Raw genomic sequence first — 20,221 nt, forward strand, 5'->3', positions numbered from 1 at the left:
AATTTCTTGCTTAGTAACAAGTTGTTCATTTAGGATGTCAACAACAGTTTCATGAATTATAATTCACTGAATAAACGGCCACCAGTCGAAAAACTTTCCGCTTGTGACGTTGATCGGAATTTAATCCAGGAAATTATTGACAGGTCAGGTTACTGAAGACCTATCATACGTCAATAATAGTTTTAATCTAGCAAAATCGTTTTTCAACAAATATTTCATCGTTTGTTGTAACCGATTTGTTATTGATCATATCTATAAAATTAAAAATGTTGCAAAGGCAGAGGCTATTGGTCCACGTGCAGGAGCATGACAAATAGCGGAGAGACATGTATTTGTTAATTTTGCTCAATCCCATCACGACCCAGGTACGTTGATTTTGGTGTGTGACGTTTCTATTGGATAATATCATGCGTCGGGCATAATGATAGGATAATCTATCATTGGGGGCGGGGGAACAATGATTGGTCAAACTCTAACGTCTACGCTACATTTGTGCCAGGCTGTTTAAATAGTAAAGCAACGAATTGTTTCTCGGGTAATAAACAATGTCAGCGCAGCTATCAAAAATTTAATATAAGTTTGTAAATAATAAAACGCTTTGAAACAGACTTATCTTTAAGAACAGTGCGGGATGTGTATTACATATAGTCAGTGTTTCCCAGAAAACCGATGTGAATATTAAATCTAAGTTCAAAGTTTGCCTAGTCAATCATCGGTTACCGTGAAGTCTTGATTCCGTTAAAACGTGGTTGATTATCTGCAAGCTTTAATGCAAAAGGTCATGAATACGGCACTTTTATTCGCACTGCTGTTTGCTGTGTCACGTGGAGTAACAGCTGGTGAGTAATAACTAGCCAATATATAACTACAGCTGGTAAAAATATATGTATGTGGCTAATATATTATGGCTAAATATAATTATAAACGCGGCAAATAATTCTTACAGACTGTACTATCAGCAAGATAATCGGATTTGTACACGAGTGGTTGCATTTTTTTTTTAACTTGATCAAAAGTAGTACGGGTCATTTTGTTTTTGCAGATCTGAGTGATGCCCCTGAAACAGAGGTAATGTCAGTTTGCCCGGCGACAAATATTTAACATGTTTATTTATGCTATACGTAACATACTAAGAGCTGTATTTATCTTACTCATTTTGCTGTATTGTTTTCTGAGTGAAACCGAATCTTAACCGTAGGCGCTTTAATGTTAACCCACAACTGTCGGTTCTTCAGATTAGTTGTTGCTCTCTTTTTAACCGGCTTTATCACATAGTTATAAGAGCAGAATAATTCATAAAATCTTTTGTAGAAAACTAAGTATTCAGAAACTGAGAACAGTAGAAGTTCTTGGTTGGAAATGTGTGTGTGTGTGTGTGTGTGTGTGTGTGTGTGTGTGTGTGTATATATATATGGTTCTTCTAATTAATTGTGTGCCTGTGTACGTATTTAGCCAAAAAGTAGCAATTCTGGTCCTGTTGGAGCACTTACACTAAACCCAGAATTGGAGTGGACAGATCAGCCATGAAATAAAGCTGCCGTCTTTCCAGGAGAAGTCACAGATGACCCAGATATCATTTGATTTGTGATATATGCTGAACGGGCACTTTTCTGAGGCCGTGTATTGTTGCAGAAACTTTAAGCTGCATGATTTTCTGCCTGTGCTCTTTTCTTGTGGTTTTTCGTTGGCCTTTTCGATTCAGAACAAAAAGCAGAATGACCTGTTAGCGGCAGCGGCGATCGTGGCTGGGTCGTCGGTTTCCTCCCGGAGCTCCGAGGAACACGGTGAGGCGCCTTCTCACTCGGGCGCGAGGAACCTGCCCTCCCAGCATGTGCCAGGGGAGCAGGGTGAGTGTCCCCGACGGGCTCTAGGACCTGTACTGTGAGAGCTCACATTTTCGTCTGGTGAAGTGCTATGATCTTTTGTCATCGTTGTTTACACCATTTCTGCTATTTAATCATCAGACAGGTCACATTAAATCAATTTGACTGTCACTATTTTGCTACATACAAGTGTGTGTTCAGTGAAGGTACACTTGAAATGGATGGTTTTGATCAGCCGAGCATTGCCTCCAGTTAAGTAGCTGAGTGTTGTTTCTCTGTCTAACATGGTTACATGGTTTTGGTTTAACTTCCTGAACACCTGCTACTCATATTGGTCACAAACCATTCAGATGTAGAGTTTCACTTCTGAGTGCATATAATGCCTTGCAAAGTAAATTAATATGAGTGTCTAGAATTAACAGCTTAATGTCTCAAGATATGATGTAAACTGGTAATATTCTTAGATATCCAGATATAAAAGTTATTGATAGCGTATAATGTCTGTAGAAATGCCCCCCCTCCCCCTCGCTTGTTATGAACGTTGTGGTATAATGTGTGTCCCTTGTGTTGCTACCTGTTCAAGTTCCTGTGACGTTGGGGGGTACGGGTGACGGCGACCCTTGCCGGTTCCCCTTCCTGTTTTTGGGGAGGGAGTATTCTGACTGCACCGCCGATGGCCGTAGCGACGGGCGGCTGTGGTGTGCTACCACCTACGACTATGACAGCGACAAGAAATGGGGCTTTTGTGAAAGTACGACTTCCGATCTCTGCGCCGAAGTATCGAGGCAAAGGCGATAACTCCTGAAGAAAGATTTAGCCACATACTGTTCATAAGAAATTCGAGGAGGCTGGGATTCGAACCAACTACCATGTACTACATTGCCATTTCTTTTTTTTCCTAAAAAGCAATTATTTACAGTTGCATATATCAGATATGAATGTTCTGTTGTAAAACCAGTTACTGCTTTGCTATCACATTAGCTGCCTGCCCTTTCTTGCGGGTACATGGCCTTGCTGATGCAGATGAGGTGTTACCTTGGTGATTCGTGTGCTGCAGGCATGCTTACCAAGGTCCCTGTTTGACTCGCCCACAGCCCAGGAGCAAGCAGAGCAGCGACTCCGTGTAGCGAAGGCAGAAGAGGTCTACCAGGAAGCCCTGAAGATCGACAGGAGCAGCCAGGGGAATGAGTGCGTGACCTTTGACCTCTGACCTCAGACCTGTGCAGGCTGCCCCTAACGGGGGTATGAATGCCTAGCCGGGTAGCCTCCTCTGCTTGATAACCATGCAGCATCTAACTTTGGGGGGCATTTCTGTGTGGCGTCAAGTTTACTGTCACTATACCATTTGATACTGTAGGTGTTTAGACCTCAAAGCCTCTTTGAATAGTAAATCGGTACACCCCTCACAGAGGAAACCACGGTCACCAGGTGCCAGCTGGGACATTTTTTTAAAGACTTGCTTCAGATACTCTGGTTTACTGTGTAACTTTGCCACATGAGACATGGCGAGTAACACATGAAGTGTTTTTGTTTATTCTCTCATGCTGTACTGTGACTAATTAGAACATGTGGTTTCTAAGTTGCTCAACCTTCTGCCTTTACGCTCTGTGCTTGATTCCCATTCAGCTATCAGAGATCTAAGTGTAACTGGAATCGCAGTGCACATAACTGTAGTTTACTTGGGGGTGGGGTAGAATTCAGCAATTTGACAGCGTGAGAAATCGGTACTATTCAAAGGCAAACTTTTTTCCAAAATGGATACTGATTTAGCTCTTTCCTCTCCAGAGGGTATGAGATGTTGGTAACGGCGGCCCACATGGGCCACACCAAGGCCACGGAGAAGGTGGCCTCCACCATGTTGCTTGGGGAATACTTGGCGCAGAACATCTCACAGGCCAAGGTCATGTTTGAGAAGCTGGTCCTGGAGGGTTCCCCCAAAGCCCAAATGGTATGCTGCACCTAATACTGCTTAACTGCTGCTTAATGTTTACTGTTTTCTCTGGGTAGTTGGATAGTTCGCTAGTTTGCTAGACCCGCTTAGAACTAGGGTTGCAAAGGGGCAGAAAATTTCCGGAAACTTTCCAGAAACATTAGATTCCATGGGAAGTTATGCTGGGGAATAATCCAAGTTAGAAACTTTCCATGGAAATTAATGGGAATATATAGGAATTAATAGGATAATTCACAGATAATTTTGCAGCCCTACTTTTCTTCCAAAAATGCACATCGGTTGTTATAGTTCTGGTTACTTTTATGAACTTTCCTGGTCTTCCTCCATTTCATTCACTCCCTTAGGCTCTTGGATTTATGTATGCTGCTGGTCTAGGGGTCAACTCCAGCCAGTCAAAGGTATGATGACCTTTCCAGCTTCATCGATGCCATAATCTTCATGAATGTCAGTCTTGCCTGGTAACTGCTTGTATTTCAGGCTCTGGTCTACTACACCTTCGCAGCCTTGGGTGGGAACCTCGCAGCCCACATGGCTCTGGTGAGTTAGTCTCCTATGTGCTGTGACCTCTGAACACTGTGGTCTGTGGACTGGCCTCTTACTGTGGTAGCACTTCTGTTGGTAAGTCTGATGACCCATTGCTTTGGCGTCTGGCTCTTCGAGCCTAATGGGTGACATCAGGGTCTGGTTGACACCAATGGAATAGTCTTCCTGTTAGTGTAGCATAAGCTAAAACCCTGTGTTCCTTTAAATCAGAGCTAGATAAGATTTTAACAACTCTGAGCTATTAGTTAAGTTATCCCCCAACTGAGCTTAATGGGCCGAATGGCCCCCTCTTGTTTTGCAAATTTCTTATGTTCAATCTTTCCTCCTGACCACTTTGTAGGGGTACAGATACTGGGCGGGGATTGGGGTGTCCCAGAGCTGTGAATCTGCCTTGACTCACTACAGTGTGGTGTCAAAACACGGTAAGAAGCCCCATGTGGCTGCCAGGTCCACATGCACTGATACAGCTGGCAGCTTTAAATGGATCTGACATTCAGAGACTGCTAAAGCTGAGTGTTGCATGGTGCTCCTTAGTCATGTGCAGTGATGCGACAAGGGTTTGTGGGCTGCTGCCTCTATAAATTCTCTATATAAACTTGGTTGGTCTGTAAACCTAAGTCCTGCTGTGTTCAAGTACTGCTTGTTGTGTGTTTGTCTTCAGTGGCTAGTGAGGTGTCTCTGACCGGTGGCAGAGCGGTGCAGCGGATTCGTTTGTTGGATGAGCTGGACCAGCCCGGGACATCCAGCGGGATGGAGGAGGACCTTGTCCAGTACTACGAGTACCTGGCAGAGAAGGGGGACGTGCAGGCCCAGGTGTGTGAAATGTTTTGGGTTAATTCTCTCTCACACTACTCAGAAGGACTGGGTAAGTTAAGGTATTTGATGAGCAGTAGTGATGGGCAAATGTAGCTTCATGAACCATTTGCTGTATTTTTTCACCCCACTAGATGTCACTCTTGGTTTACTTTGGGAAATCTTTTGAGCCCTTTTACGAATAGAGAGCAACATCTAGTAGGGTCAGAAAATACAGCAAATGGTCTTTGATGCTTCATTTGCCCAAATAACGAGCAGTGTCTGGGTCTTTGTCTAGGTGGGTCTGGGGCAGGTGCACCTGCATGGAGGACGAGGGGTGGAGCAGAATCATGAGGTAGTGTTCTCCACTTGTGTGGGCCTTCCTGTGCTGGGTGCTAACAAGCAGTGGCTGATATGGGTTACAGACTTTACAGTATTCATGATGAGCATCACTTTTTCATTTTCAAGCTGTTGTGTGATGCAGTTATCCTAATGTGATGTGATTTTGTTGTACTTTTCTAATTCATCTTTATTTCCAAATGCTGTGAGTGGTGCGATTGGGTACAAGCACCTAATTCTGACCCCCCCACCTGTGTGCTGCCCACAGAGGGCCTTTAAGTATTTCAGCCAGGCAGCGAGAGCTGGGAATGGTCACGCCATGGCGTTCCTGGGAAAGGTATGCTCTGCTCCCTAAGCGTCTCTGGGATCTGCAGGAGTGTTCTGGGTGGTGGGTGGCTGTATGGGTGCGGTGATGTTGGACCGCTTGGAAAGCTCACACTCTCTAAATGGGTTTCTGGGGGAGAAGGGGATCTCAGAGTATAAACTTAAACATTGTCTTAAACACTCACCATTTTCATACACAATGTCACACATGTGCCATCCTGCGGTCACATGGTAGCCTCTTCCCTCTTCCTCAGATGTACACAGAAGGTAGCAGTGTGACCCCCCAGAACAATGAGACTGCCCTGCGCTACTTTAAGAAGGCAGCTGAGCTTGTGAGTGATCCCTTACAGCAGCCTCATGGGTGCCCCGCCCCCCCAAGACCTGAGCTTCTCTCTGCCTCTCCTCACAGGGCGACCCAGTGGGGCAGAGCGGGCTCGGCATGGCTTATCTGCACGGCAGGGGCGTGCCTGTGGTGGGTGTCTGTAAGCCTAGCGTGACTTTACCTGTAAACGTGAGCCTGTTCTGGCTTAAACCTGCCCGGTGTAGCTGCAGGCATTGGGCCCGTTTTGCTGATGCATCAATGCGTGTGCCTGTTCTCCTGTACAGGACTTCGACGTGGCGCTGCAGTACTTCCAGAAGGCTGCAGAGCAGGGCTGTGTAGATGGACAGCTGCAGCTGGGTACTATGTACTACAGTGAGTGTTATCTGCGGCTGGGCGCTGCCTGTTCCCCTTGAGCTCCGTCTGTGTGGGTGCCATGCACTTGCATGCAAAGCAGAGAGAGGGAGACAGAGCACCAATCCAAATAATGTCGGGGTTGAGGATCAGTAGGTTGATAAAGAGACGCATTGCCCATGTGGGAAATTTCTCTCCTTAGCAGGATGCGGGGGGGGGTTTATGTTTCTGACTCCTGAGCAGACCGCCCTTCCTTCGCACTATAGATGGCCTTGGTATGGAGCAGGACTACAAGCAGGCGTTGAAGTACTTTACTTCGGCGTCGCAAGCTGGTCACACGCTGGCGTTCCACAGCCTGGCTGAGATGCACGCCACGGGCACCGGGGTCATGCGTTCCTGTCACACGGCTGTGGAGGTGGGCTGCCCGGGCGGGGTGAGGGGGAAGGGCCAGGTGGTGTATGAGGTTAATTGCTAGAATGTTTCTCAGGGTATGAGGATCTGAAGATGTGTGATCAGAATGTTATAAGGTCAAATCCCAGAGTAGAAATGCCGCAGTTTTAGAACCAGTACTTATTTTAATTAATCTAGTATGACTTGATGTGGAAGTGCGTACCCGTGTATTTTGTGATTTATAACTTGGTGTTAGACCATGACTTCCTTGGATGTGAGGGCATAATGTTGCTTAGCTCTCTCTCTCTCTCTCTCTCTCTCTCTCTCTCTCTCTCTCTCTCTCAGCTGTTTAAGAATGTGTGTGAGCGCGGCCGATGGGCAAACAGGCTCATGGTGGCTTACAGGAACTTCAAGGAGGGCAATGTGGATGCTGCAGTGGCACAGTACCTGCTGCTGGCCGAGCAGGGTTACGAGATCGCCCAGAGCAACGCGGCCTTTATTTTCGAACAAAGTATGTCTGACAAATGCACTATAGTATGCTTGACACAAGGGGGCAGTGTTTCATTACCTCTTGGTTACAGTATAATTATGGCGGGTGTGTGTGCGTGTGTGGGGCATTTTTCAGTTTAAACTCTGATTTATGTAAACATTTGGAGCTGTTGAGTTACATGTCTGCATGGTATGTTTCCCATGCTCGTTCTGAAACAGGACAAACAAAGCTTTTTCCTGAGAGTGAGATGTCCCCACGAGCCTTGTTGTACTGGAGCAGAGCTGCCAATCAGGGTAGGGTAAACGCCCGACTGCAGCTCCCTTGGAGAGCCTGGGAAACGGCACTGCCATCGTCTAAGTTTAGTCTAAGCTTTGTTGCGGGTGTGAGTGTAGTTTTCCAGTTCTTTAATTCCACCGCTTGCACTCTTGAATTGGATGATCAGTAGGAATGAAAATAGGAGAAAAGCTGTGTTCTTTGGGATTTAGGGGATACTGAGTGTCAGATGGGTAACGCGTCACTGGGTCGTTAAATCGCACTGGTTTCAGATGGGATCATTGGTTCTTGTACTGCTCTGCAGCTCATGTTAGAGTTCAGCCTCTGTTTTTTTAGATGCATCTGATTTTGATTGGTCAGCACGTTATCTTGTACCCCCTGGTGACAGGCTACACGGTGGCCAGGATAAAAGTGGGGGATTACCACTACTACGGGTCCGGAACAGAGACGGATTACGAGACGGCAGCCAGGCACTACCGGCTGGCCTCTGAGCAGCAACACAGTGCCCAGGCCATGTTCAACCTGGGCTACATGCACGAGGCTGGCCTGGGTGTCAAGCAGGTGGGCGCACACACACACACACACCCGCACACACACTTTGTCTACAGTCTTTAGCCACACTCCAGCTTGTCTGATCACGCCTTCCAACGTACAGGATGTCTACCTGGCCAAACGCTTCTACGACATGGCAGGAGAGGCCAGCGCCGATGCCCAGGTGCCCGTCTACCTGGCACTAAGCAAGCTGACGCTCCTGAATCACCTGAATTACCTGCAGGGACTAGATGTGAGTCTGCAGGAAGATCTGCCTTATCAGGTCCTTTTTAAAGGGCCTAGAACTTCATCTGAGCTGTATCTGCAAGGATGACTGGATGTGTATATCTTGAAGTGACAGACATGACTGACGTGTTTTCAGCATTGTAGTCAGATGTGTACACACATGAATGCATGCATGCATACACTATATGAACAAAAGTACTACACGTGAATTCACAGAGCTCTTCAGAATGACCCATTCTTTCACAAATGTTTATAAACCTGACTGCATGGCTAGGGGCTTGATTTTAAACAGCTGTGGCAATGCGTTTGAATGAAATGCCTGAATTAACTAAGAGGTGTGTCCCAATACTTTTGTCCTGCATGCATATATGCACACACACACACAGCTTATACCCACCCTCATCTGTCCCACCTGTTACTGTCTGCCTGCAGGTGAAGGAGCTCTTGTCTTGGGTGGAATTGGATGAGCTGTTGGGTCCGGAATGGGACCTTTACATCATGACTGTTCTAGCCCTGCTCCTGGGAACCATCATCGCTTACCGCCAGGGGCAGCACCTGGCTGGCATGAGGCTTGCGGTCCAGCCCGGGGTCCCTCCTGACCAGCCCCAGGAGGGGGTCCGGCGTCAGCCTTAGCCCTGAGGAACCTTGAACTTTCATTTTGTCAGTGTGGAGCGTGCAGTGGAACACTGGATCTTCCTATCAAATAACTGGAGATTTTCAGAACATATCTCCAGGGTTTTTGGACCTGTCTGCTTCTTGACTCCTCTTGGGAATAGACTTATGACAAAGGCTTGTGCTGTCCACTCCACAGCTACTCATCGTAATACATGTGAGATCCATGGATTTGAAGTAGACATCAAGTATTAGTACATGGTCCTGTCCTGAGGGACAGATCAAATTTGTGTTTTTGCTGTTGAACAGTATGGTTCTCATATTCTATGAGATCACCTTACAATACTTCCTAAATTGATGGCATTGTCTTTATCTTTGCACCCTTCAACCTTTCACCAAGAGGGGCAGGACCAGTGGTCTGATGCGTTTTATTAGCTCGGCAAGAGACAGATTGGCCACATGGGTTTCTGAAAGCTTTTTGTGCCAAGTGCCCCATTGGGGGAAGATCATCTTGCCTCTAAGTAATTGAAATAACACTGAGTGATGGCAATCCAGGTTAGTTAATTCATGTTCTTGTATCAACAGCTGGTACCAGACTAGTGGTCCAGTGTGTACGATGGAACTTGTCATAACTAGTGCTGGGAATTTGAGAAATAAATGTTATATTCCACTGTGGTGTTTACAGGTCACTGAGGGAAAAGTCTCGTCAAGTTCACTGTCTAATTTGTGCTGCAGAGATTTACAGCACTTGGTGAGGTGCATTATGGGAAGGGTTTTGTTTGAATTCTCATATTGTACTTCTGAGAGAAATGGATGTTGGTTCCGGTTGTTAAATTCCTCACTGCCGCTTTTTAAAGAACATGGTTTAGGAAGACGTACATACTGTAAGCTTTATAACTAATGGACTGCGCACTCATTTTGATTGGAGTACTTTTTATGATATTTTAAATGCTAATATGGGCTCAAGTACATTTTCTGGAATTTTCTTGATGTGAAAACTTCAGTGATAATTTAAGTGGTCTGTTCATGGACTGTGTGTTTCAGCACTCCCACTTGTATTTTGGGAACTTCCTCGTTTCGACTCTGAGTTGCTGTTACTTTCGAACATGAAACTAATAAAGCACAACAAGCCAGCGGTTTTGTTTTCAGTGTCTCTCTATCCTTCAGGGGGAAGCTCTGGGGGTGGGGCACCAACCACGTGTGTGACAGCACTGAGGACAGCAGATCATTGGTGGTTGATTGTGGGTGGGAGATGATCAGATATTCCATTATGATTAGCTTTACTTATCAATGAGGTTAATTTTTAGCTGCATTAGGTTGATGTTACTGGTTACACAGCTTTCTTGTATTAAGTCCAATCTTGTCTCATACCTCTGGATCTGCTGGGTTCTAGTCATAGAAGCAGAAGTTGCATATGTGAAGGTCTGTTAACTGGTTTGGCATGAACTGTGGATTTGTAGTGCAGGAGTGCTGGGGGCTCTTCTCATCCAGGGGGATCAGAGGGCCACGCTTCCTAGCATGAGTGTGCTGGCCCAGCTAGAGTAGGAGGAAGCAAGCACTGGTTCATATGCCTTAAGTATAGGTCTCTCTCTGCTGTCTGACAGCTCTGAGAATTAGCACTTCATAAAGCTTTTACCTTATCCCGTTCTTCCTCTTGATCAGCACGCATGCCTTTATGTTTGATGGACTTTGGCACCCGGTTAGTGTAGTCTCGACCTTATAAAGGCTCCAGGACAATTGGGCCCAGCACTGAGAGACTCGCTTTCTTTGCCCTTCTCCTGGAGCCATGATGTGGATTCATTTGTTCATGGTGATCAGTCTTCTTGGCTCCTGCTCCGTCCAGAGTAAGTAGATGTAGACGATAAGAGGTGTGCCTTTGTCCTGCCTGTCACTTACCACTTGATTCTTCTATGTTTTTTTATTTTTACTCTTGGGAACAAATAAGGAAAAGTATGAATTTTGGGTTGTTCTTGAGAAAATTCATGATTATGCAAATATATATACATATCTAATCAGTAATTAATAATGGAACTTATAATGGTGCTGTTGATTTACACATAATAATGTCTCATAAAAAGAGAACAAGGGGCACATATGGGAAGTGAAATAAAGTAATTGGATAAAATTAGCTCGACTAAAGAAAAATTCCCAAATAGATGGACTTATCAGAGCTGATAGATGGGCCTCAAACAAGGAGAAGTAACTGGTGTCTCCAGATATCCGACCTTTTCTTGAACTGTCTGATGACTGGCGCATTTTTGAATACAAAAGATGTATGCACTTGTTGTTTGGGGAGCAGAACACGAGATGCATGGTTGCTGAGTGTCTGTTCCCTTTGAGCTCATCGAATAATAAAGTTTGTCAAACACTTAAACATCCAACTACGAGTATTTCCCCTATTTCACAGATGTGATCCTGATTGGCATATTAAACGTTTGCTTTGACAGCCATCTCCTGTAGTCTTGAGTCTTCCCTTGTCACCTAGGTTACGAATGGCAGCAGCACTATGAGGATCTGAAGAATCGGTACAGTGAGAAGGTGCTCAGTGAGGTAGCAGTGTTACTCCTCTCTTCTCCCCACAATCCATCTCTCTGTCTCCTCTCTTCTACCCACAATCCATCTCTCTTACTTCTCTCTTCTACCCACAATCCATCTCTCTTACTTTTACTTTTTCCGTGATGTAGAGCTACACTGCTCAAGGGCTTCCAGACCTCACCTCAGCATGAGCTATTTTGCTGTGCTGTTGGGAAAACCCCATAGAGAATTTATCCATGACAGGGGTTAAGCTGCTTGAGTGTTTCCGGTCCATTCTGCTGAAGTGGGACGTCGTCGCTGCTGAGTCACTTCTGTATTTCAATCAGCTCTGTTTGATTTATGTGCCTATTAAGGACTGGCAGAATAATTTTGTTTCTTTTGGTGTAAGGTATAATGGTGAAGTCTGAGTAGTATTTCCATTAGCCTCAAGAAGTCCTTCTACCGTTTTCTGCAGGAGCACGTGGAGGAAATGAGGCCGGCTGGCTTCAGGCATCCTCCTTTCCGGTGCCCAGACATGAGTCCGTCTCCCAGTGTTCCCACCTCAGGTGAGATAATGCCAGTCCCCAAGCCCGTGAGTTAAATGCAGTGCTGGGAGGATTGCATGGGTGATCCTTGGTCACTGCACTCCCAGGCGAACGGCATATTTTAGTCCTCGCTCCTCTCTTGTTGCGTTGCAGTGGAGTTTGTGAAAGCAGCAGATATTAAAGCTGTAGCTGCTCTTGGGGATTCACTGACGGTGAGTTTTGTCCGAACTACTTTTTGTCTCTGTTAGTATATCAACCCCTCACTCTTAAGCGGCTCCGAAGGACTTAAGGAGTTTTAGGGGAAAACCACTTAGCGCTGGATTTACAGCAGAATTTCTCAACCCGGTCCTTGGGGACTCCCTCAGACAGTCCACATTTTTGATCCCTCCCAGCTCCTGGCAGGGAGCAGAAATGTGGACTGTGGCATGGAGCTGGGAGGGAGCAAAAACACGGATCGTCTGGGGGTTCTCGAGGACCAGGTTGAGAGACACTGATTTACAGTACACCATGACACTATGTGTGTGTATGTGTTATTGTAGTGTTTCGGCAAGTGTTTGGTCACCTGCAGTTCAGTCAGTCTCTCCCGCTAGCCTTTACAGGTCGTACCCAGTATGTCTGCTTCCTACATGTTAATGGTTGAATCTCTTTTCTCCATTGCAGTGCGGAATAGGGGCTAATGCCTCGAATGTCCTCGGAATTCCGATTGAGTACAGAGACGTTTCATACAGGTGTGACGCTTCCTACTCCCTGTGGCCTGTGAAAGTTCATCGACCAATTCTATTCACACGTGTGGGGAATCAGTGTGCGCTTGTCATTGGCTCTCATGCATACAGTAGATACACCGTTAAGTCAAAACAATGATCACGTATAATCCATGTTATATACAATGTACATGTGTGAATAAATGCATAAAAAGTGCAGGAGTGAATGTCAGTGCAAAGAATGCTGGGATAAATATGTACAACAAAACTAAAAAAAAAAATAATAATACAGCAAGTACAGTAAGGTACACTGGTGTTAATGAGGCCTGTAGTAGCGATTCAAACTTTGCAGACTGAGAAACGGGCCAGAACTGATTTATTATCCATTATAAAAAACAGTTTGAGATAAGGCATCAGTTTCTTGGTGGACTTTAGTCATCTAATAAAATGAAATAGATCAATTTATTCAAATTATCAGCTTTTTGTACCGAGGCTGAGTTGTTGTAGCTGTTCTGTGTGTGTTCTACAGCATTGGAGGGTATGGAACCTACGAAGACGTCATTACACTCGCAAGTATGTGGCTGGCGTGTTAATTGATAATCTCCCTCTACATTCTCCTTGTAATTCTTATAGGTTTCTTGTATATTTTTTCATAATCCAGACTCCTACACTAATGCAAAGTTAATTACAGTCCCGTGCTGTGCTGCTTCATATTACTTCATACTTGACTCTCAGTCTAAATAATTGCTCGTTGTTTATCGGAGATGCTCGTATTGTTCAGTTGTTGTGTTTTTTTTTTTTTTGGGGGGGGGGGGGGGGGGCTCTTTGATAAGGAAGTGGTTATGTTTCTGGGGTGATTAATATGGCTGGGCGATATGACAATATTATCGTAGGGTTAGGCTACACACAAAGCAAGATAACAGTTCAGCCTTTTAGCCTATGTTTCCAATAGTGTTCTTTTAAAAGACATAGCTATTATTGCATAATATTAAATAAATACTGCCTGTCGCAGAAATAGTGTTAAAGTTGGGAAGGACGTTGTTTTTGCATCGCTAGTTTCTATCTTCCAGTCAGGAGCCAGAGTATCAGCTGTTCAATTGCGACCTCTTGGTGGGAATTTCAAGCTTACTTATGTGAATGTTCGAGCAGGACAGTCACTTAGTGCTGTTAATTCGCTTTCAAGATAAGGAAATTGCCGACAGCCTTGGTTACAGATTTCTCCTTTGGAGTTCCTTTCATATGTGGGATGCAGTGTTCGTCGCAGGCTAAAGCCAAAACTCGAGATTAAAATAAAAAGAACCACTGACCATTTTTAGGTGAACCAGGTTCGGCTGTTAATTAGCTTTCAAAAAAACTTGTCTGCTGTGTTGTGCAGAATGTCCATCGCTGAAAAATATAATGCTGCGTCCTGTATTGATCCAATATCCCATATTTTTGTACATATCTCTACCCCCCATCTAGTCAGGAAATTGACACTATACCTCATCGCATTCACCATTCACCTATTTTGTTCACATCTAAAAAATTATAAATGCCTAAACTGTGATCTAAAGTTGAAGATATTGATCTAAAGTGACTATTGACAGTGTGTGTGTGTATATATATGTCTAATACAGTAAATTGGGTTCAGTTCTGTTGGTAAAATACAGATGGTTTCCTTTTTTTAGGCAACTGTCTGGTTCCTTGTTTGTAGCTCTACTTAAAATAGTCCCCAGATCTTGGGGGGGAGGGGGTGTGTTCTCAGCATTTATTTGAAGCAGACAGGCGACTCAGCTCCCTCTTCCCGCTCACACACAGACATCCTCCGACTCTTCAACCCCAATGTGCTGGGCCCAGCTCCCAAGTCGACTCTCCATGGCTACCCAGCAACCCTGAATGACACAGGGCTCAACTTGGCTGTCACGGGCCACAACACGCTGTAAGAGGGGCTCACACCAGCACAATTCATTAATGCGTAGAGGCCAAATAATATAATTTTATATTTAATATTTCAAAAGAAATGGTCATAGGCTATACATGCCTCACTGTATTCCAACATGTCTATTGGTTTAAAATGGAAGATCCATTGTTTGCCTGGGGATGGAGGAACCCTCTGACTTGGTGCGGGGGGCAGCTTATAAAGCTCATGTAAATATACTGGGCTGCCAGAGGGTGACCTATAATCTTTATGGTTTATGTAATATTTTTAATTTCCCTGTAACAGGTAATCACAGCTATTTAGCTATTTATATCTTGTTAAATAACTGATAGCAACTTATGTGTTTCTAAAATCACCCCTTATATTAGATTAGTCCATCTGGGCAAACAGGCTGGCGCCATATTGCACCCTTCCTGTGCCCTTAGGATATAATCCCTTATTCAGCATTTTTCAGTTCCAGAGATGGTCAAGGACAGCACATTATCCTGGTTATGGGGCACGTGACACTTCCAAACCTACAGTGGGTGGGATTACCATGTGTTGTCAGCCCTGTAGGTACTGCGGACTGATACTGCACTATGTTCTTGCTGCTGCATGCTCCAGAATTTCTCTTTGGAGCCAATCAAGTCAGTCTTAATTTTGACCAGGCCCTAAATCTTGAGGAATGTGTATTTTATTTTCCTTTTCAAGACTCTAGTGGTAAATATGCACTTTCTAATTGGCGAGGTTTCGGAGCAGTGTAGCTATTTTGCCCGGGAGATGTAAATGAAGGCTTCATGGAATCTGATTCAGAGTAGAAAAATAAAGTGAACTGATTTATGAAGGTCTGTCAGGCTGACACCGTGATGTGGGCAAATGCTCTCTTTCCAGGAACTTCTCTGAGCAGACGAGGAATCTGATTGACACATTCAAAGTCTATCCGGTGAGAATCACTATCGCAGCTCAGCCTGTCTGATAGAAGTGCAGTGTGACGTCTGTGATGGACAGTCGGCAGCTCGGCCGCATAATGCCTGTACTTTTCTCCATTTTAGGGTCTCAGTTTTCAAGAAGACTGGAAGCTGGTGACCGTCCTAATTGGAATGAATGACATTTGCGATCACTGCAAAAATAAGGTCAATTTTAATGCTCTTTGATAGTAGCAGGGCAGGAGAGAGTGAGAAGTCTGTGTTTAATGGGCGATTGCTGCAGGGGGGAAAATTGGGATTTGTTGGTACAGTGAGAATTTCAGTTTTTGGAGTGTTTCTTCACTGTCAGTATCATGATCACTGTAAGGCTCAGTTTATGGGGCTTCTATAACCATCTACTACATCATGATGACATTCACAATTAGAGCTCTGTTCCAGTGCTCGACTGATCTAGGCCACAGACTTCCTTAGAAGTTCCCCGGGTGTCTGTCTCCTCCACAAAGAGAACAGAACCACAGAGCTCAGCAGGTCCTCCTGGAAACCTGAACAGATCAGTGTAAATTTATGGCGGTTATTATCGATGATATAAATATTCAAGTAATCTACCGATTTAATAATTTACTTCATTGATGCCCATGGGAAAATTCTGGTTTTGCTTACCCCATCTTGCTCTTTATGACACATGGATGCCTTTGTAGGTGAGATCAAGCTTGGCAGCCAAGGGCAGCTACCCGTAGTGGCGCCCATGGAGCTGGGGATTAAGGGCCTGGCTCAAGAGCCCAGTGATGTGACTATTCTGCCAAGGTTGAACTTGCATCAGTGCCTTTCCAATCACTGGCACAGAGGCTTAGCCCACTGAGCCGCATACTGTCCCCAAATCTGACAATTCATCAAGCAATTGTCTGTATTTATTTAATAATGCAATTGGCGTGGGGCAGGATTCAACCAACCGTTGCAGGCTGCACACTCAGTCACACATACAGTCAGTTTAGTCACCCCAGTTCAGTTGCATGTTTTTGGACAGTGGAAGGAAATGCCACGGACACACGGTGAGCATGCAGCTCCACATGCAAACGCGCAAAGCGGTGGTGTGCAGCAGCAGCGCTGCCCCCTGCGCCACCGTCGGCTTGCATGCTATGTCATGCACATGCAGTTGCCATATTGCATGGATGCCGATAGCCTGACTGTCGTTAATTTGCGCTAAAACATTTTGCACAGAAAACAAAATTTTGCAGGCTTTGCAATTTTAATGATGGTTCCTTTTCAACATGAGTGTAGTATAAGTTTCTGCATGAGGTCTTTCAAGACAATCATCATCATTCTCGTCCTTGCTGATGGACTCAGTCATAGACTGTGTGGCGTGTTGTGAGAAATTCAAATAAGAATTAGTGAAAATGAGAAAAGCAAAGAAGAACTGGTAATGAAAAGACATTTGTCTTGCACTGCATGGAAATTTTTTGTATTCCATGGAGTCGATGTGAAGAAAAAGCAGGTGATTTGTCTGCAGTGCTTTGTGTCTGTTGGCACAACTCACTCCACCACCAAATTATTTGACAAAGTCTGTTGGTAGATAAGTTCTATTTGGCTGTATAGTTCATTTTCAACTCGCACATATCTGAAACTCATTAAATATCGCAAGGTGAACTTTTTCCAGTATCGTTCAGCCATAAGTTCACAAAAGATGTGAAAATTATGTAAGCTGATGCGGCTGAGTGCCGGGTTAATCTTAGTTTAAGCAGCAATTATTTTGACATGTCTGAATCGTAGAAAGTAAATTAAGCAAAACGATTTAAGTCAAAGTAATGAGTAAGACAAGCTATGCTACTTGCATGGCTAACCTCGCACTGAATGTCTTCGCTTAAGATGTTATTGCACTGCAGTTACCCCGTGGTGATATTTAAGTTCTGCTTCGCAACACTGACAAAATTGCATTTTCACGCACTTTTAATTTTGAAGTGCTTCCACACAAGTACGGCTTTGCTGTTTGCACCTTCATCCTATATGTGCCATCTTCCTTCTGCAATGTTGCTGAGTAATCGAGAAGGAAAACCTTAATCGATTTTTTAATAATTTATTAAACTAATTAAATCAAGTAAGCATGATAGCTCAGGTGTAAATACAGTGTTTCTCTGTAGACTCTCTTCTCAGTGGACAATTTCATTCACTACATGACAGAAGCCTTGGACATGCTGATGGATGAGGTGAGGGGACTTTTGTCTGCTTTTCCTATTTTCCAGCTCCATTTCCCATAATCCTTTTAGCTAGCTGGCTCTCTCCATACATACTATACCTTCTTTGGGCACAGGTTCCCAGGCTCATAGTTAATGTGGTCCAGATTCTGTCCATGGAACCCTTGAGAAAAGCCAAGCGGCCCACCCTGGGGTGCCAGCTGCAGAGGTAATAGCAGCCCGGCCACCCACCCTGTATTTTCCAGGTCCTCTCTTACCTCCTTCTCTCTTCGTGTCACAGAATGAATGAAACTGGAGTCGTGATGCAATGTTGTAAAGCATCTGTTAACGGTTGTCTGGCACAGTAGTCTGGGCCAATTGATGACCCACCCTGAAAGAGGCCCAGCTTTAGTGTTCCCCTGACCAGTGATTATATCTCTCTTGAGTTGTGGGGCATGCTTGTAACAGCATCCATTTGACCACTGTTCTGTCTGTCCAGGTCCTTCTGTTCCTGCTTGGTGCTCCCGGCAGATGGCTCACCGGAACTTCAGGAGGTCGTTGAGCTCAATGTGGAGTTTCAGGTTTGTTTTGACCTCCCATATTCCTTGAGTCAGCAGAAGCCCGAGCACATGGGAACAGCATTTCCCCTGGAATACTTTCATAGTGTGTTTTGTTTTATATTCTGCACAGAGGAGGTTGGAACAGCTTCTCTACAGTGGCCGCTACTTCAAGCATGATTTTGCTGTGGTCCTTCAGCCTTACCTGACCAAGGCACAGCCAGCGAGGAAACCAGTGAGGTTCAGCTTTGTCTCTGGTTCTTTTCCTACTTTGCCCCTCCATTCATGTAAATATTCAGGTGACAGAAGCCAGGCTATAGGTCAGTGTTACCCCCATTCAGTGTTGGGGAAGTTACTCACAAAAGTAATCCGTTACAGACAGAGGTGGAAAGTTCAGGCCAAGAAAGTACAAATCCAGACCAAGGTTTTGTTTCAACCAAACAATTGACTACACTGTGGCTCTTTATACTCAACTGGTTGTAATGGGGAGGGGCAAACAAGTACTTCCCTCAATGCCACCATGTTCTATCATTTCTGCCACAGGATGGACAACTTGACCTGAGCTTCTTTGCACCCGACTGCTTCCATTTCAGCATCAAAGGACACGAGGAATTGGCCAAGGGGCTGTGGAACAACATGGTAGGTGCTGTGAGACCTGCCTGAAAAACAGCCGATGATTCTAATACGGCAGCTCACCTCTGCCATTTTTCTCTCCCCAGTTCCAACCAGAAGGAGAGAAGTTTATGATAGAGAGTTTTACGGAGCCGGTTAAACTCGCATGTCCACCTGGGGTGAGTGCTCTGGCGTTTAAATGCGACTGCTACCCTCCAAATCAAGCTGAAATTGGCTCCACATGTGTGATGTTACGTGTTATGACCAGAGCTTTGCTGTTGGTTTTTAGTAAACCACCATGATGAGGGATCAGCCGTTTCTGACTCCTTCTGTATTTCTCTGTAGGACCATCCTTACATCTACACTAGACCTAAAGCTGCACAAGGTCTGACCACCACCAAGTCATCTGATTCTGCTGCTAACAGCCTCCCCAAGCTCTTCTTGCCCTTGTTAGCCTTGGCATATCTCCATTGATGGAGCCACCTCAATTAGGATTCTTGGTGGCCACGTAACCTGTGCATGGAAAAATGGAATTGAATCTGTTTGAATGGGAAGGTCTGAGAATTTATGTCAGCAGCTGAAAATGTCTATCCCCATGGGGGCAGGTTTGACTGCTGGCACTGGAAGATCCAGTTGCATGAACTGTGTATCGGTGTTTTCTGAATCCGGTCCTCAGGGACCTTAAGCAGTCCATGTTTTTGCTCCCTCCTGAGAGCAAAAATGTGGACTAGCTGGGAGGGAGCAAAAACGGGGACTGTGTGGGGGGGTTCCCGAGGATTGGATTGAGAAACACCCATCAATATTAATAAGAAAAATCTCTAAAAAAGTAAGTGCTGTTAAATTGGTTCAAAATGACAGATCATGCTTGTGTCATGTATCCATTTATTCTAATAGTCTTACTTGAAAACTTACCTCACACTATAAAGGTTGATAATAAAGTACCTGACTAAAAGAAAATATAAGGTTATATGAATCTCTGTTGTGGTAGTGTTATTAAATGGTGGAGATCAGGCTCAAATGAGGCAATGAAAGTTACTTATTAAATGTTATTAAATACTAAATTCCTTACTTTTTATGGACAGAGTGGCACGAGACTAAGAACTTCAAGTGAGAGAATGGTGTAGAACATAAAAGCCAGTTGTTTAACACAAGTAAATGTACATGAGAGAGGTTGTCAAACTTCAGGTAAATTAAATTTTATTTGTATAGTGCATTTTCACAGCATTACTTTGTGTCAAAGCACTTTACATTATCATAGCCCAAAGCCCCCAGTGAGCAAGTCAGAGGCGCCAGTGACAAGGAAAAACTCCTTAG

At 44.7% G+C, this 20,221-nt stretch overlaps 2 protein-coding genes across 3 annotated transcripts; both read left to right on the forward strand.

The window, feature by feature from the left end:
* The first annotated feature begins 430 nt into the window (after positions 1-430).
* sel1l (SEL1L adaptor subunit of ERAD E3 ubiquitin ligase) lies at positions 431-10,120 on the forward strand. Of its 2 annotated transcripts, XM_048974770.1 has the most exons (21): positions 436-839; positions 1,043-1,068; positions 1,703-1,847; positions 2,407-2,574; positions 2,918-3,011; positions 3,609-3,771; positions 4,119-4,172; positions 4,252-4,311; positions 4,658-4,739; positions 4,979-5,130; positions 5,408-5,464; positions 5,717-5,785; positions 6,027-6,104; positions 6,182-6,244; positions 6,379-6,466; positions 6,712-6,860; positions 7,181-7,346; positions 7,544-7,618; positions 7,987-8,159; positions 8,254-8,382; positions 8,808-10,120. In XM_048974770.1, the coding sequence occupies exons 1-21, from the start codon at positions 770-772 to the stop codon at positions 9,006-9,008; spliced, it is 2,262 nt and encodes a 753-aa protein (XP_048830727.1). In that variant the 5' UTR covers positions 436-769; the 3' UTR covers positions 9,009-10,120. The 2 variants fall into 2 exon arrangements, with proteins under 2 accessions (XP_048830728.1, XP_048830727.1); XM_048974771.1 differs by lacking the exon at positions 2,407-2,574 and having other exon boundaries at positions 431-839.
* A 112-nt stretch (positions 10,121-10,232) lies between these two features.
* On the forward strand, positions 10,233-19,820 carry si:dkey-177p2.18 (phospholipase B1, membrane-associated). The gene is made up of 16 exons (XM_048974772.1): positions 10,233-10,831; positions 11,473-11,537; positions 11,977-12,067; positions 12,200-12,258; positions 12,707-12,774; positions 13,277-13,320; positions 14,545-14,665; positions 15,536-15,587; positions 15,697-15,777; positions 17,706-17,771; positions 17,876-17,967; positions 18,238-18,319; positions 18,429-18,530; positions 18,839-18,934; positions 19,015-19,086; positions 19,253-19,820. Exons 1-16 carry the CDS (start codon positions 10,774-10,776, stop codon positions 19,379-19,381), a joined length of 1,278 nt encoding a protein of 425 aa, XP_048830729.1. The 5' UTR covers positions 10,233-10,773; the 3' UTR covers positions 19,382-19,820.
* Positions 19,821-20,221: the final 401 nt, after the last annotated feature.

This window comes from Brienomyrus brachyistius, chromosome 14 (genome assembly GCF_023856365.1).
Source record: "Brienomyrus brachyistius isolate T26 chromosome 14, BBRACH_0.4, whole genome shotgun sequence".
NCBI classification, from domain to species: domain Eukaryota; kingdom Metazoa; phylum Chordata; class Actinopteri; order Osteoglossiformes; family Mormyridae; genus Brienomyrus; species Brienomyrus brachyistius.

Bases quoted from the DNA above. Each gene is read 5' to 3' on its own strand.
- sel1l (XM_048974770.1), top strand. From the start codon at position 770: ATGCAAAAGGTCATGAATACGGCACTTTTATTCGCACTGCTGTTTGCT. The intron at 3,772-4,118 runs GTATGCTGCACC...TCACTCCCTTAG, and splicing joins GTTCCCCCAAAGCCCAAATG to GCTCTTGGATTTATGTATGC. The intron at 7,347-7,543 runs GTATGTCTGACA...GTTCTGAAACAG, and splicing joins GGCCTTTATTTTCGAACAAA to GACAAACAAAGCTTTTTCCT.
- si:dkey-177p2.18 (XM_048974772.1), top strand. From the start codon at position 10,774: ATGATGTGGATTCATTTGTTCATGGTGATCAGTCTTCTTGGCTCCTGC. The intron at 13,321-14,544 runs GTATGTGGCTGG...GCTCACACACAG, and splicing joins AGACGTCATTACACTCGCAA to ACATCCTCCGACTCTTCAAC. The intron at 14,666-15,535 runs GTAAGAGGGGCT...CTCTCTTTCCAG, and splicing joins GTCACGGGCCACAACACGCT to GAACTTCTCTGAGCAGACGA.